The sequence below is a fragment of the Sphaerodactylus townsendi genome, linkage group LG06 (assembly GCF_021028975.2).
Source record: "Sphaerodactylus townsendi isolate TG3544 linkage group LG06, MPM_Stown_v2.3, whole genome shotgun sequence".
In the NCBI taxonomy this organism is placed as follows: Eukaryota; Metazoa; Chordata; class Lepidosauria; order Squamata; family Sphaerodactylidae; genus Sphaerodactylus; species Sphaerodactylus townsendi.
In genome coordinates this window covers 31,496,311-31,511,957 of record NC_059430.1, presented here as the reverse complement: position 1 = coordinate 31,511,957, position 15,647 = coordinate 31,496,311, and the positions used below count along the sequence as shown (strand labels likewise).

At 41.9% G+C, this 15,647-nt stretch overlaps 1 protein-coding gene across 1 annotated transcript in view; it reads right to left on the bottom strand.

Moving 5' to 3' along the window:
- The window catches only part of MYBPC1 (myosin binding protein C1), a 98,645-nt gene extending 86,963 nt beyond the window's left edge, over positions 1-11,682 (bottom strand). The window contains 1 exon segment of the mRNA XM_048501523.1: positions 11,487-11,682. Coding sequence (XP_048357480.1) covers positions 11,487-11,511 — 25 coding nt within the window. The 5' untranslated portion in view covers positions 11,512-11,682.
- Between the last annotated feature and the right edge of the window lie 3,965 nt (positions 11,683-15,647).

Sequence of the window (15,647 nt, the reverse complement as noted above, 5' to 3'; positions counted from 1 at the left end):
GAGAGGAAGGACTTCAATGGGTATAATGTCATAGAGTTTACCTTACAAAGCAGCCATTTTCTCCAGGTGAACTGATCTCTGTTGCCTGGAGATCAGTTGTAAAAGTGGATGCTCTTCAGCCACCACCTGGAGGTTGGCAGTCCTATTACCAGATAATGTTCTTTACCCAGTGGTGGGATCCAAAAATTTTAGTAACAGGTTCCCATGGTGGTGGGATTCAAACTGTGGCGTAGCACCAATGGGGCTGGACGGAGCACGACGGGGGCGTGGTCAGGCATTCTGGGGGCGGGGCACTCCGGGGCGGGGCTGTGGCAAGGAAGCAGCTGCTGCACAGGTCCTTGGGCAGGAAACAAATGCACACAAGCGCAGGCTGCCACGCATGCCAGTGCACCTTCTGCTAGACTGCTTCAAGTTCTGCGCACTACTGCTGAGAGGAGGGGCATAACTAAGGCAAAAATCACGTGGCAAAATCACCAATTAGTAACCCCCTCTCAGCACACACAAATAATTAGTAACCTACTCTCGGGAACCTGTGAGAACCTGCTGGATCCCACCTCTGTCTTTACCTCCATGGCATGGAATACTTCAACTGTCCATTTTCACACATTAAGGATTGCCAACTTTGGTTTGTGGAATTCCTGGAGATTTGGAGGTGATGCCTGTCACTGTGAAAGGAATAATTGGGGCAACTCTCTTAAGCTGCCATCCCTCTTCCCCTCAGAACTGCATTCTGTAGTCTGGAGATCAGCTGTAACTCCAAGAGTGCTCCAGGCCCCACTTGGCAATTCTAACATTGAGCCTCTATCAAAAGGCCAAGATATTTTTCTCTCCACATCTATTAGCAAATGTAGGTGGTAGCTTCTTTGAGTGAGCAGCAACATGACTAAACAGAAGGAGCAGTTAGCCTTGCCCTCTTTCTCAAGCCCCAGTCCACGGAAAAACCTAGAAATGGCACTGCTATTCACTTTCAGGTTATGCTTGTCTGCCAAGAACTTCTCCCAACTGCCCCAACTATTCTGCTCTGTCCTGATGCAGCATGCCCCATGGAGTCCCCAGATGCCATTCTCTACTGTTCAGCTGCCTTATAAGGCTCTCTGGCTAGGCACTGTGAGGGACTTTACTCAGGAGCAAATCCTTATGCTTGAATGCCTGACGGAGCATTCCACCATGGGAGGGAAGTTTTCCTCATTGAATCATGATGGACCTCTTCAGCTGCCACTAAAGTTGATAAAATGTCAATAAAGCTCAAGCCAGGAAAGTCTAGGTGTAAAAATAGAAAATGGCAGAACACCCAACATATTATATATGAAATAATAGCACGGTGGAAAGAGAGAGGGCTTTTAATAGGGTGCTTTCCCAAACACTGAACAATGCAGTTTCATTTCACTTCCAATGCACTTTGCAACTGGGTTTTACTTTGAGAAATGGCAAATTCACTTGCAAATGATCACTAGAATTTTGCTTTTTGTTGAGTTAACACCGACAGGACTCTCTTTTAAGGAAACTGTACAGAAGCATCATACTTTCCAAAATTAAAGTAACCATCGGGCTAAAAATATTGTGCTTCATCTGCACATGTCCTGAACATGATGGAAATATTAATATGGCCAGAGAGAGTCAGAGGGAGGGAGGGATATTTCTGACTTACAGAACAAGCAAATGACAGATTTTGCTCTTTTCCCTTATCCTCACTGTCAAACACATTTTGTTGTGCATCCTCAAATATTAAGTTTCATCCCAATCCAACATTTCCTTGTCTTATCTGATTATTTTGCTACACTGTGCATAAATCTCCTAAGAACAATGTTAGCTTGTGGGATGATTCATCTTTTCTTATCATCTCAATACAAAATATAACTAGGGTACTGTTACCTTCATAATTAAAGCATAGATCTTAACATTTAATAGTTCGATTAGATTACAGTGTAACAGAAGGATAGTGCATTTCGTCATGTAAATATAAAATTTAAGCAATATTTTTAGGCCTTGCAAAGGGAAAGACTTGGCTGGTTATCTTTCAGTGCAATAGGTTGGGGAAAAGACCACTTATGTGAATCATTGTTCTGTATGTACAGAGCACCCTCTAGTGTACTGAAAGTAAAGTTTGTATTGCCGTTTAGACTAATATACATATCCTGGGTAGGTACTCTATAGTGTAAGGCAACTTCTGACAAAAATAAGAGCATTCTCTCTCTGGAAATAATTTCTTTCCTTTTAGGCTGCAACTAAGGGAATATTTACATCGGCAGTTAAATTGATTTAATCCACAGGACTACTATTGTGAATGTACTCTTCCTCCCCACTTCTCCCTTTAGTTTTTAACAGCTGCTTTGTTTTCCTCCAAATCTCTGGTCTTTATTTGTTCAAAGTAGTTAATTACTTGCTATGGGATAAGTCTAATGTATTCTACCAAGAAATAAATTTTTACTTCAAAACTGCCTCCTTGGCAACCTCAGGGTCGAGCCTGCAGTTCTGGAATTACAGGAGATCATCAGACTATAGAGATGAACTCTCCTGTAAAAAGTTGTAGCTTTGAATGGTGAACTCTGTCGCATTGGAGTTCAGAAAGATTCCCTTCTCTCCCTAAACTCTATCCTCTCCAGGCACCATCCCCCAAATATACAGGAATTTCCCAAGCAGAAATGGCAACTATACTCTTTGGGTTCAGCAAGGAAGTAGTTTGAAGATAGGGCTGCCAACTCTGAGTTGGGAAATTTGTGGAGATTTTGAGGATGGAGACTGGAGAGGTTTTGGGAATAGAGGGGCTTCCATGGTGTATAATTCTGTGGCATCTTCAAAACAGGCATTTTTTTTCCCAGGGGATCTGACCAAATAATCCAGAAAACCATGCTTGTTCAGTCAGTGGAAATTTGGGCTTCCACTGCTGGAACCATAGACCCACACCATGCAGCAAAGCACATTTGTGAGCTTTTAGAGTTAGAGGGAATCATGTGCTCTGTCTGTAACTAACTAGAATGGTACTAGATAACAGCTAATAAGGCCATGCCTTTGTCAGTTACCTAGACGGGGGAAGGGGTAGTTCAAACCTTATGCTTGCTATGCTTCTTTAGATCTGGCTATAGAGAATTATGGTTACCAACACTTCATAGAACTTCAATAAAGATTATCATTACTCCCTTTGAGTTCTCTTTTGATGTCTGTGATGGGGAACCTTACAACAGCTCTTGCAGTAATCTAGATGTCCTGTATCTGCAACAGAAAGTCTTCCATTTGCAGTGTGATATGGGATGTGGGGTGGAGTTACTACACAGTGAACAGTAGACAAAAATCTACTGAAATCACAAGCTTCTGGAAGCACTTAGAGTAGCTCTACTAAGGGGGTCTAGAAATGTCCTGTTGTTGTTAGTTGGTTTGTTTGTTTTCGTTAAAATGAAGCTTGCAGTTACATTGGCCTTACTTGTACCAATTCTGTAAAAAAACCTAATGTGAAACATCTCAAATTTCTTATGAGTGTGTTGTTCATGGTATTCGTTTTTGAGCAGACTAAGAAGAATGACTATGCAGAAAAAACTGAAGAGGTGGATGTTGAAGGTCAAACTTAATCTGATATCCTAGGAGGAAGCGTGGGAGCTAGATGTGAAAATAGGCTTTGGAAGTAGCAGAGGCTGCTTCATAGCAAACTTCAAGCATTCTTTCTACAATGGTATCAATGCAGGGTAGATAGCCAAACAGACCCTGTTTGTTTCCTTCTTTTCAGAGAGAGATTTTTAAATACAGTTGTAAGCCAGTGTGGTGTAGTGGTTGAGAGTGCCAGATTGGGGAGGCTAAAAGCCATAGCCAATGACCAGTTGTTCTCTCTCAGACTGTTTTGCAGGTTGTTGTGAGGATAAAGCAGAGAGAAGAGGCCTACATATAACCTCTTGGAGATCCTTACAGAAAGATTGGGCTAGATCAGGGGTAGGGAACCTGCGGCTCTCCAGATGTTCAGGAACTACAATTCCCATCAGCCTCTGTCAGCATGGCCAATTGGCCATGCTGGTAAGGGCTGATGGAAATTGTAGTTCCTGAACATCTGAGCTCATGAGTTCTGTGGTGCTGGAGCTGGTATGTGTGTGGGGGGGGGGGGGGCACACAAATGACCTTATCGGGGGGGGGGGGTGTAGATACTGCCTCAAGAAACACAGGACACTTTGAAACCTTTTTTTCCTGGGATTAAAGAAGATTCCCTTTTTTAAATACAAAGGCAAGACAAGCTGGGCTTTGTAGATATGATTGTTTAGCATAGTGACACCTAAGAAGAACAATAAACCTATCTGTGCTGAAATGAAGGACGCCATCCCATTTATTTGACCAGAGTATGTGCAGGGGAGCCTTTGGTTGATTGTTCTTACATTCAAACAGTGTACAGATGTTCAAAAAGTGTGTGCAGTGTATGTTCTCAGAGGGGAATGGGAATACTATGAATGTGTGCATAGATTCTGTATGCATGACCAGGACCTTGCTTTTGACAGTGTTGCCTGCTGTGTGGAAGAGTCTTCATGGGTGGGCTGTCAAGAGCCATTAGAGCCCTCCCTCTGATTGACAATTCCTCTGGAACCTCCTTATGCAGCCCAAACAATATTTGGACTGTACTACTGCAGGTGAGGATGGTTATGTCTGTTATACAGTGCCAACAGTGCCAAGACACTTCTGACAGCAATCCTATGAATTAATAATTCCAAAACGTCCTACCACTGACATCCTTGCTCCGGTCTTGCAAACTGAGGACGATTGCTTCCTATATTGAGTCAATATGTCTTTTCCTAATTCCAACATTTCTTTTCCCAATGCCTTCAACTTTTCACGTTGCATTTTCATGTGAGTCTTGCGTTCTTATGATGTGACCAAAGTGCACCCTTTTCCGCACACAGCAGTAACCGCATTTCCAAGGAGTTTTCAGTCCCATCGTTTACAACTAAGTATGTCTGCACTCCCCTCCTCCAAACATTGTTTCCTGGTGGTCACTCCCCCCCCTTTTTTTCACACATGCACTGCAGTGATGATTCATAGCTCTGCTGATTCAATGGTCCCAAAAAACAAAAGGAAAAGGAAAAAGGCAAGAAAGTAGAAATTAAGAGGAGAGGGGTGAAGCCAGAGGTGGGATCCAACCAGTTCTCACCACTTCTCTAGAAGTGGTTACTATTTTTTTCTGAGTGCTGAGAAGGGGTTACTAAAGCAGCCTCCTTGCCCAATAGGGACTGGAGGTGCATATGTGTGGCGGCGCCACTGTTTGAATCCCACCACCATCAGAACCTGTTATTAAAATTTTTGGATCCCACCACTGGGTGAAGCGGCAAGGTGAGGGACAAAAAATGGTGGAGCAAGCACTGAAGTGGAGATTGGGTGACCACATGGGGGTATCGATAGCAGCCTGCCATTTTGGCAGGAAAGAAAGAACATTTCAAATAGATTCACAATGTGAGGGAAACTAGCTTGAAAACATTTCAGCAAAAAAAAATCACTGTAAAAGTGTTTTCAGAAATAACAGAGAAAAAACTTCTTCCATGACCAAACAGGGACACTAGTACAGAACTCCATGGAGGAAACATTTCATTATCATCCTGGAAAGGTTGTAAGTGATTTGTGTGGAAAAAGCCCACAATAGCCTCAATTTAGTCGCTTTAGCTACTAAAGAGAACTCAGGCTTGATCTATAATCCACTTATTTGTCTTTTTGGAAGTTCATGGTATCTGTAACACTCTTCTTCAGTACTACATTTCCAATGAATTTGTTTTCTTCCTGACAAATTTCTTCATTGTCCAACTTTCACTTCCACACATAGTAATGAGAAATGCAGTCTTGGTGTCTAGCAATAGTTCCTTATACTTAGAGGTCTGGTCTAGTTTTTGCAGTCTCCTGATTTCTTGGTTGCAGTCTCCCTTTCAGCTGATGATTGAGCCAAAGAATAGAACAGCTTTAACCAATGACTGAGTCTCAAAGCAGGTTGAAAGCAGTTGTGAGATTCAAATAATTTAACAACTGGTTGTTTACCAGCACCATTTTAACAACCGGTTCTGCCGAAGTGGTGCGAACCTGCTGAATCCCACCACTGGTTGAAAGTCTGAAATGAGACAGTGCAGAATTCTGCTATGTCACTTCATTCTGAGTAATATAGAGAACAGTTTTTACCTCCTAGTAACTATGCATAGGATTGCAACCTTGGAAAGATTTATCGGAAGGCTTTCTCAGTTCTTTCCTTCTATCAGCACTCAACTCTTTCATTCCAAAAATAGACACTACCTTGAGGAAAACTTTCTACACTTGACAGAGGAATCAGGCAGAGGAATCCATTAGTCAGATGCATGCATTGCTGTTTGGTTACTTTCACAAAACTTACTCACTGGTCAGGAATTCACTTGCTATCAAAAGATCAGAGATCCTATTAGCAAGTGCCTAGGTAGGGCCTGGAGATCTTGCAGAATTAGAAGGGATCTCTTGGCTACAGAGATCTGTTCCCCGGGAGAAAATGGCTGCTTTGGAGGGCACACTCTATGGCACTAAACCTTGTTGAGGCCCCTCCCCTCCTCAAACCCTGCTTTTCTCAGGATCAGCCCTTCAAATCTCCAGGAATATCCCAATCTGGGACTTTGCACCAGTGGTGGGATCCAAAAATTTTAGTAACGGGTTCCCTCGCCAGCCCTTCCTCAGCAAAGGGGGCAGAGGCATACCGAGGCAAACCTGAGCCCTGGGCAAAATCTGAGTTGGATGTGTCCCCCCCCCCCCATGGGCAGCCACCCCCCCACAACCCCCCAAATTTTTTTTGCACCAGGTCATTTCTAAATCATCATCACATTATAGAAAATGCCCCAACTCACAAATCTGAACACAGCAATGGTGAAACACACAGGTTCTTTGATAGAGACTGGTGAGATAAAAGGTACGAAAGACTGAGAATCAATGAATTGCAGTACCTGAAAGGGATTAACCCAGTTCAGGAAGTTACATTATTAGTCGCAATTGCTATATGGAACCTTCATGTTCAAAGGCAGTATGCCTCTTGGGGAGGCAAGGGCGTGGAGATGGAAAAGCGGACCCGATTAGTAACCCTCTCTCAGCACACACAAATAATTAGTAACCCACTCTCGGGAACTGGTGAGAACCTGCTGGATCCCACCTCTGCTTTCCACCCTACACTAGTCAAAGTTAGGAAAAGTTGAAGGCAACAGGAAAAGAGGAAGACCCAACATGAAATGGATCAATTCAGTCAAGGAAGCCACAGCCCTCAGTTTGCGAGGCCTGAGTAAGGCTATTAATGACTGGACATTTTGGAGGTCATTGATAGCATTGCTATAAATTGAAAGTGACTTGATGACACGCACACACGTAACACTGCAGAGCTCTTCACTTCTTGGGAAATGATGGGAATCAATTATCTCAGTGATCTCTTAAGTACTGTCTGCCAAGCTGCATATTGTGCTGAGTGATGAGATGATAGATGAAGGACAGAACAGCACCTATGTAATTGTTTCCAAACCAAAATGTGTTTCCTGCAGGTCAGTAGATTTATGAATGGATGTGGTTTAGGGCAAGGGTCCAGGTTGAATAGCACCTATGTGCACCTGAGTACAGAAGTAAATATCCATGACATCAGATAATACATGTTCTTCTGAGATATGCTGCCCCCCCCCCCTCCATGAATACAGGACCTGTGTGCAGATATCAGGAGAGGAACATGCCTATGTATCAGGTATGCTTTGAATTTGCATTTCCTAGACCCATGGAATGATTGAGGGTTCCATGCACAGAAGTGCTTATTTTTTTTTTGCGCGCATGGAAGGCAGGTTGGAAGATGTAACTTGCAATGGTATCCTATACATATGATCTGCATATTAAAAAAAAACCTTATCTAATTGGATGCTATCTCAAATAGAAATGAAATAAAAAATATGTATAACTATTGCATTACAAATAAGATACTTTAGAAGGTGAGTCGGCTGTGGTTTGGGTGTAGGATTACTCTTATAGTCATGTGTGCATTTGGGGCAGCTATTTTTGGTAGGATACTTCATTCATTATTGTCTTCAGGCGTTACACGGAGCCAGCAAGGAAAGTGATCCTTGAAGCCTGTCAATGCTAGTTGTCTTGGATTCAATCTTGTAAGGTGCAGTATCCCATCTGGAAGTGCTGAAGTCCTAATAACCTACTGAAAGGCCCTTAACCCTGTATCTTTACAGACCAGAGAGCTGTATCACTCTAGAGGACTATCTGGTGGTATAATTTCTCTATACATATTCATATAAATGAAGGAACTTCATGGAATAGAAAAGCATGACTTATTAAATCTCCCCCTACGGAATAATGGTAACATGCTTGTGGTCATCTTTGATCAGCCTGATATGGAGTCTAAAGTGCCCGGAATCTCCCTCACTGCTGCAGCAATTTATATTTTATGTAATGACGGCACTAACATCTAAAGGCTGACAATGAAATTAACCCCAACCATGGATGCTGAAGCAGATTTTCTAATGAGATGCTGATTAATTATTAAACAAGATTCTGAATTTGAAACAAACTTTTGAAGTCAGTGCAATTGGGTTATTCTGAATTTTCACAATTGGTACAGTCTGATTTCATTTCAATTCTAATTTAATCAATAGCAGATTTACCACTGGCATTTATCTGATTCGTCAGTCACAAATATATTGAGTGGTTAGAATGTGAGACTAGGATCTTGTGAGATCCAGGTTTGAATCCTAATGCTGCCGTGAGAACTCATTGGATGACCTTCAGACAGTCACACATGTTTATGCTAACCTACCACATAAGGTTGTTGTGAGGGTAACATGCAAGATGGGAGGATGTTGTAAACTACTTTGAATCTTCAAATTAGGAGAAAAGTGGAGCACAAATAAATACTCCATTCCACTTGTGATTGTAAAAGCATTTTTCTCCTGATGCATAATCTGTACTACTAAAGAATGTTAGTATTGTAGAGTTTAAATGATGTGTAAATTCTTTTCTTCTGATCTACATTGGATTGAAATTCTGCCATTTGAGAAACCCTGAGGCAATACAATTCTGTGCTAAGAACTGTAGTATGCCCATGCTAAGATTTCAATCCTTATACTGAAGAAAACTCAACTGGACAATTTTTTATTGATCTGTATTTATTTACTTCATTTATACCCTGCCTTTTTCCTCAGTGGAGAGCCAAATTGGCTGACATTATTCTCTTCTTTTCCTTTCATCCTCACAACATCCCCATGAGGTAGGGTCGACCAGTGGTGGGATTCAAATAATTTAACAACCGGTTCCGGTGGTGGGATTCAAATAATTTAACAATTGGTTGCATACAAGCACCATTTTAACGACCGGTTCTGTCGAAGTGGTGCAAACCTACTGAATCCCACCACTGGGGTAGACTGAGAATGTTTAACTGACCCAAGACCATCCAGCAAGCTTCCATATTGCTGTGGTGATTTGAAGCTGGGTTTCCAAATCTTAGGGTCATTCCGCACATGCAGAATAATGCACTTTCAAATTGCTTTCACTGCTCTTTGAAGCTGTGCGGAATGGCAAAATCCACTTGCAAACAGTTGTGAAAGTGGTTTGAAAACGCATTATTTTGCGTGTGCGGAAGGGGCCATTGTGTGACGTTCAAAAACTATACTACACTGACTGAGAACATAGCCAAAACCAAGAGGAAGAGCACAGTGAAAATTTGAAATGACTCTGGTCATATAAATAGTACATTGGATAAAGTTTGTCTTCAGAAACCTTCATTACAAAAGTTTCCTAGGGAAAAAAAACAGCCCAAAGCTTATGATGTTCCTCCAAGTCAGAAAAACTAATGTCCATAAGAGCATTATGTAGAATTCAGATCTCAAATCAGGAAATCATCTCATGTGATTCCCTGCCCCAAGCAGTGTCCCATAAACTATCTCCCTCAGAGATTAGCACGTTATCCAAATGACAGAATGTAACAAGCAGAAAGAAGAGACCAAGGCAGTCCAATATGACTCTGTGGCACATCATGTAAAACACTCAACAAGAAATCCATGCTACGCACTACTAGACAAGGTGACACCCCCACAGAGCACCATCCAATATGCCCTGAGGTGATATTCTTTCCAGACCCCAAATATGGGTATGAGTTGTACTCCAAGGATGAAGGCACTCAAGGCACAGACCCATCACAAGAAAACAATGCTAGTAGCTCTTTCACATATCTTCCTTTCAGCTCCCAGTATCTCAAAGCAAACAAGATACAAGGCTTGTTACCTCTGCAAATATCACTTCCATGTTAAAAAAAAATAGTTCCATGCATGTTTCCCACATGAGTCAAGGAGAGATTTTATGGTTGCAAGTTGTACCAATGCCTAAAACCATTTATTTGGCTGCACATGGACCCGTGTAAATATGATGTACACATACTTCTCCTATAGTCATAGAAGGAGAAAGCAGTCTTACATAGAGCAGCAGTAACAGGGCAACGACAATGGGCAGAAAAAAAAGATTGGCAGTGCTATCTTAAGCAGAGTTGCACCCTTCTAAACCCACTGACTTCAGAGCACATAGAAAGACATAATGTGGTTTAGGATTGCACTGTAAAGGACTTAGTTCTGTGTCAGCATGCACAATAGCTGAAAATGAGATTAACATTCTCCAATGAGAAGATTAGCATTTTGTTGTCTAGCCCATTGCAGGTACAATAAAAAGAAATGGGTTCAGTCACAAGGCAGATTTAACTAGGACAGCTTTGAAGTGGGAAAGTTGTGCATTCAGTTTCTCTAGAAAGATTAGAAGCAGTTGTGCTGGTCTAATGGAAAAATAAGCCACAATACCTTTCAATTACAATCAGTTTCAATCGACTACTGTTGTTTTTGGATTGTCTTCCTTAAGGAGCAGTGTGGATACATATTTGTTTGAAAACCTAGAATAATCTGTTTGGGAGAGCTGCACTAAATGCTCTTTGTTCTGTTACATTTTTGTTGGGAATGGATAGCCGTCCTGCTCTACAGTTTGGATGGAGTCCAAAAGTAAATGCAGCATCTCTCTCTTTCAACACAGAGTCCTCTTGGAATTTGAACCAAACTGAGAAAGGTAGTGGACATGGTTATCCTTGAACTAGCGAACACCCAAGACAAACAGCATCAGCGGCAGCTATGCACCTGCCCTTTCTAATGCACCAAACAGACAACTGATTTGCTTGCAAGAAAGAAGACTAACACATCTTTTGAAAACAAGGGGGAAAACGTCGCCATTACTATTTAAGTTCAAATTTGAGAATAACCCACAAAAACAATTTTAGAAAATCGAACTATAATCACAATCTTGCATGCAGTCAAAACCAGAGTTCTCCAGGGAAACAGAACTGCTCAGCCAATCAAATTATTGTTTCAAATCATTTTTTATTTGGTGTAAATAAGATGTTGGCAAAACAGTGTAATAAGAATTCTTGCAAGTTTGTTTGAAGCGAGAGTTCTGCTTTCTGTGAAGCTATGTAATTTTTTTTCAAAAATAAAACAGTGTGGGCTTAAGCTTACCAGCTTTTTTGGTCGGTTCTGGCATTGTTTCAATTGTTCTTTATCCCCAATTGGTGTTCAGATGAAACAACACGTAGCCACAAGTCCAGTAGAGAGCATGCAGACCAGTATGATAAGCAGGGGAGAGAAGAATTTTTCTGCTTTATATACAAGGCTGACAAATCAATCAAGAGAGCACCTCCTCTCCTCTCAATGCAAACCCCCTGAAAATTGACAGTTATGGGAGCTCTGCTTACATCTGTTGTTTGCAGCCGCTGCCCTGTTGGCTTTAGGAAGGAATCTGTGCTGCATTTCATGAGGCTGATGAGAACAGCTATAACCTTCTAAATTCAGAAGCATCGGATTCATGCACCCAGGGTGGGCAGGGGGGAAGGGGGAGCCACACAGACTCCCAGACTATCAAAGGGCTTTCAGAGATGCAAGACCTGATCTAAATTGTATGTATACCAAATGCCTCCCCACCCAACATGGCATGAATGTAACCCAAACAGATATCTGATCACAAATGCACAACCCAGCTTAACTATTTTTAGTGCTTTGTAGGATTATACAAGCATCAAAATGCTTTCCTTTAATTGAAAGAAAGTGGTAGACTTATTTCTATTGGATCACAAGAAACTGGCAGATTGCAAAGGCCCATTATAATGACTGATGGAAGATATTTGTTTTTGGTAACAGAAACCAATGGGAGCCCTTTGTTTAATTGGGGGACTGTTCTGGTGGATTAGGGGCAAAACCCATAAATGGCTACCATTTGTGTTCATGGTAGATGATAAAGCAGCAGTGGGCTTCTGCCCTCTAGAGGGCAGGAAGGTGTATGACACCCAAAGGTCTGTGTGAGCTAGGAATTGGCTGATAAATACCATGTATATATAAACAGCAATCTGAATATCCCTGACTAGCTCAATCTTGTCAGAGCTTAGAAATTTAGGAGGATGAGACATGGTTAATACATGGATGGGAGAACTTCAAGGAGCATTGGTGTGGATGTTGATAACCAGAGAAAAGCAATGACAACCCAAAGGTTTATCTCTTGCCTTAAAAACTTAATGGTTTCAGACAGGTTGCAACTTGACAATACACAATTAATATTACACTATAGACAGCTGCTCATATGAAGCAAAGGGGGATTGGACAGATTCATGGATGCCAGATCTACTAGTATCTGGAAACCACAGTGACCAAAGGGAACCTCTACATTCAGAGGCAGTCGATCTCTGAATTCCAGTGCCAGGAGGCAACATTAAGGGAAAGCCTCATCCTCAGTACCCTGTTGTTGGAGCCCCAGAGGAATTGTATGAGACAGGATGTGGGACTGGATGAGTCACTGGTCTGATCTAGCAGAGCTCTCTTATATTTATTATCTTAAATCTGATACCTACTTTGATACAAGGAATTACCAATGGCATTGCTTCTTAAGACGATCCCCCACTTCCTGTTTCGCTTAACCTTCTTTGTTTCTCTTTCTGTTCCCCACCCCCCTGCCCAAACCCAACCCAACCTAGGAAACTGAGGACCTGACAAACCCTTCATTAGTATATGACTGAAAATGGCGCATGAGAGGCTCATATGAATTCACAGCACATAAACTGTTCTATTTCACTTTTATGGAGAGATAGTCAAGTCACAGTCAGGGAGGGTTCAGGTTTAAACTTGGCAGGAAAAAAGGCAAAAGTGATGAGGGAAACTTTGTGTAAATACAGACAGTTGATAGTTTGCCACAAGAGTGTAGCTGCTTTGTCCTACCAACTGGTGTTTGTAAGTGTTGAGAGAGATGACTTATTGTGTCTTGTAATAATACTGTTCTCAAACTCTAGTCATTTAAAGGTGCAGTAGCCTATTAATTTGTTCAATTGTATATGATAAATTTGAGACAGACAATTTTTGTTATTCTTTTGGGATTAATTACCACGTAGCCTCGACCTGATTTTCATCTTTTCTTACAGGTATATCCATTGTGTTGTCGTTTTTTTCTTGTTATATTCAATGAGTCGGTGTTTAAAACGCAGCAATAAGGAAAGAGTAAAGTAGACCTCCCTAGTCAAAGAATTCCACAACCTGTCATAGATCGGGAGAGTATATAAAGCCGGCCCTCTGAAGAAGAGGATTGATCCATGTAGGAGAGAGCAGTTTTGCTGGGGTTTTGCAGAGCTTCAAAAACTGGAGCCAGGCAGAGAGATTAAAGTGCATCCCATGGGCACAAGTGTTTCTACCATATTACCTTCTGTCCCATAAAAATACTGTTTGTGTGCAGGCCTGAGACAATGACATAACAGCAACAGACCATGATAACTATTATATTTATCACTGCTAGATCCAGTAGGGGGTAAAGGTTAATCTGTTGACTTAGGGAGGTTCGGGTTCAAGAACCCACTCACCATGAAAGATAGGTGACCCTAGGCTGGTCATTAGCAGCCTGACTTCTCTCACACTGTTGTTGACAGGATGAAGCTTTGAGTATGGTCTTACTATTGTAGCATCCATGGATGCCTGCAAGGGTAAAAATGTCATTAATAAATCCCTATGTTGAATTTCACATTCCACCCTGGATGCAGTGGGACTCCATGTGATCATGGGCTTTCAAGTGACGACTTTTCCTGTTCCTAGTGACCATTGCTGATGTAGATCCAGAACAAATTCACCATAAAGATGCCAATCTTCACAGTCAACGTCTTATCTGGATGACCACTTTGCTTGCACACAGGAAGGAAAACTTGGAGTTCTTTTCTCAGAAGTATTTGTTTATCCAGTGCAAAGGTTACTACTGAGAGATCTCTCTTTTGTCCCCTGGAAAGGAATGTGTTCCGCCACACACCTTATCCCTGCCCTTCCTGGAAGCGAAAGGACAGGAATTGAGATGATACCTAGATCATTCCTAATAACAGTTCTCACTGAGGCTTTTCCTGCTAATGTCAGCTTTGCAATAAATCACAAGCTGCACCAGCTTTTCTTGTCTGTGTTGCTTTCTAAGCCCCTCCCCGAACACCCTTCTCTCAAATGAAAATTCAGTTCCAATTCAGTTTCAACAATAGGTGTTTTCCTCAAATGTTTGCTAAATAAGAAACCTTATGCTGTGTTGCATGAGCCAAAGTCAGCTGTGGTCCATTCCCACACAAGCCCCTGAAAATGTTTTGCAAACGTTTTCACAATTCTCTGTTTGCCTGAACTCACCCCTTCAAAATTATTCCTGGCCACTATTTTGTGGTCATACTGGCGTTTTCCCCATGGCCAATATATCCTGGGATAAGGAAGTGAACCATCCCTGTTTAGGCATGAATTCCGCAAGGCTTCTATGCCTAAATTGGGCCCACCCCGAGAGATTTTGCCTTATCCTGTGGCTGTCAAAAAACAATAAAATTGGCAGTTCTTTTGGAAAAGCGTGCTGATCCTGCGCCCATGCAAACACCACGGGAAGACACGGGCCGGTTTATTTTTCTGGCGGCGCCGCCTGCTCTCCACGCCCCTTAGCTGCAGCCAATCAGAACGTCGGAAAAATGGAATCTACATAAACTATGTAAACGTACGCAAACAACATAAATGACGTAAATGTAAACGTTCATGTGGAAAATGAAAATAAACCGGGGGCTCATGCATAATGCACTGGAGTTCTTCCTCCCAGCCTGAACGTGCTGACGGTAAGCCGTGTGAAGGGAGAAACTGGGATAAAAAAGTTCTGGGATATATGATCCTGGGTCTATCCCAGGATATTTTGTCTGTGGGGAAAACGCCAATGTTTCTTTTTTTAAACTCCCTGGATCTGATGCAATGAAGCTTCAAAGCCTTGTGCTGTGATTCTCTAGGGGTCATGGCTTTGTAGCTACAAAGACATGACTCCTCATTTTTTTTAAAAAAAAACCCTGATGAAAAAACAGAGCCAAGTGGCCTGTGTGAGCTCAGAAAATGGCACTGATGAGGAAGTCTGGGTGGCATGGGAAATGTCTTAATGAGATTGCACAGCAAATGAAGTAAAACATTTTGGGCTAAAAACGTTGTGGAACTCCATGGAGGAAATGTTTTATTTCCTGCCTCAAAATGTTTTGTGAAGGTGTGGAATGGATGTACCTTAGGGCCACCCTGTAAAACTTAGCCCACAACTTAAGATGGCTTCATACGTTATCCAAAAAACAGCCAATTTTCTGCTCAAGTGCACTTTTATTATAT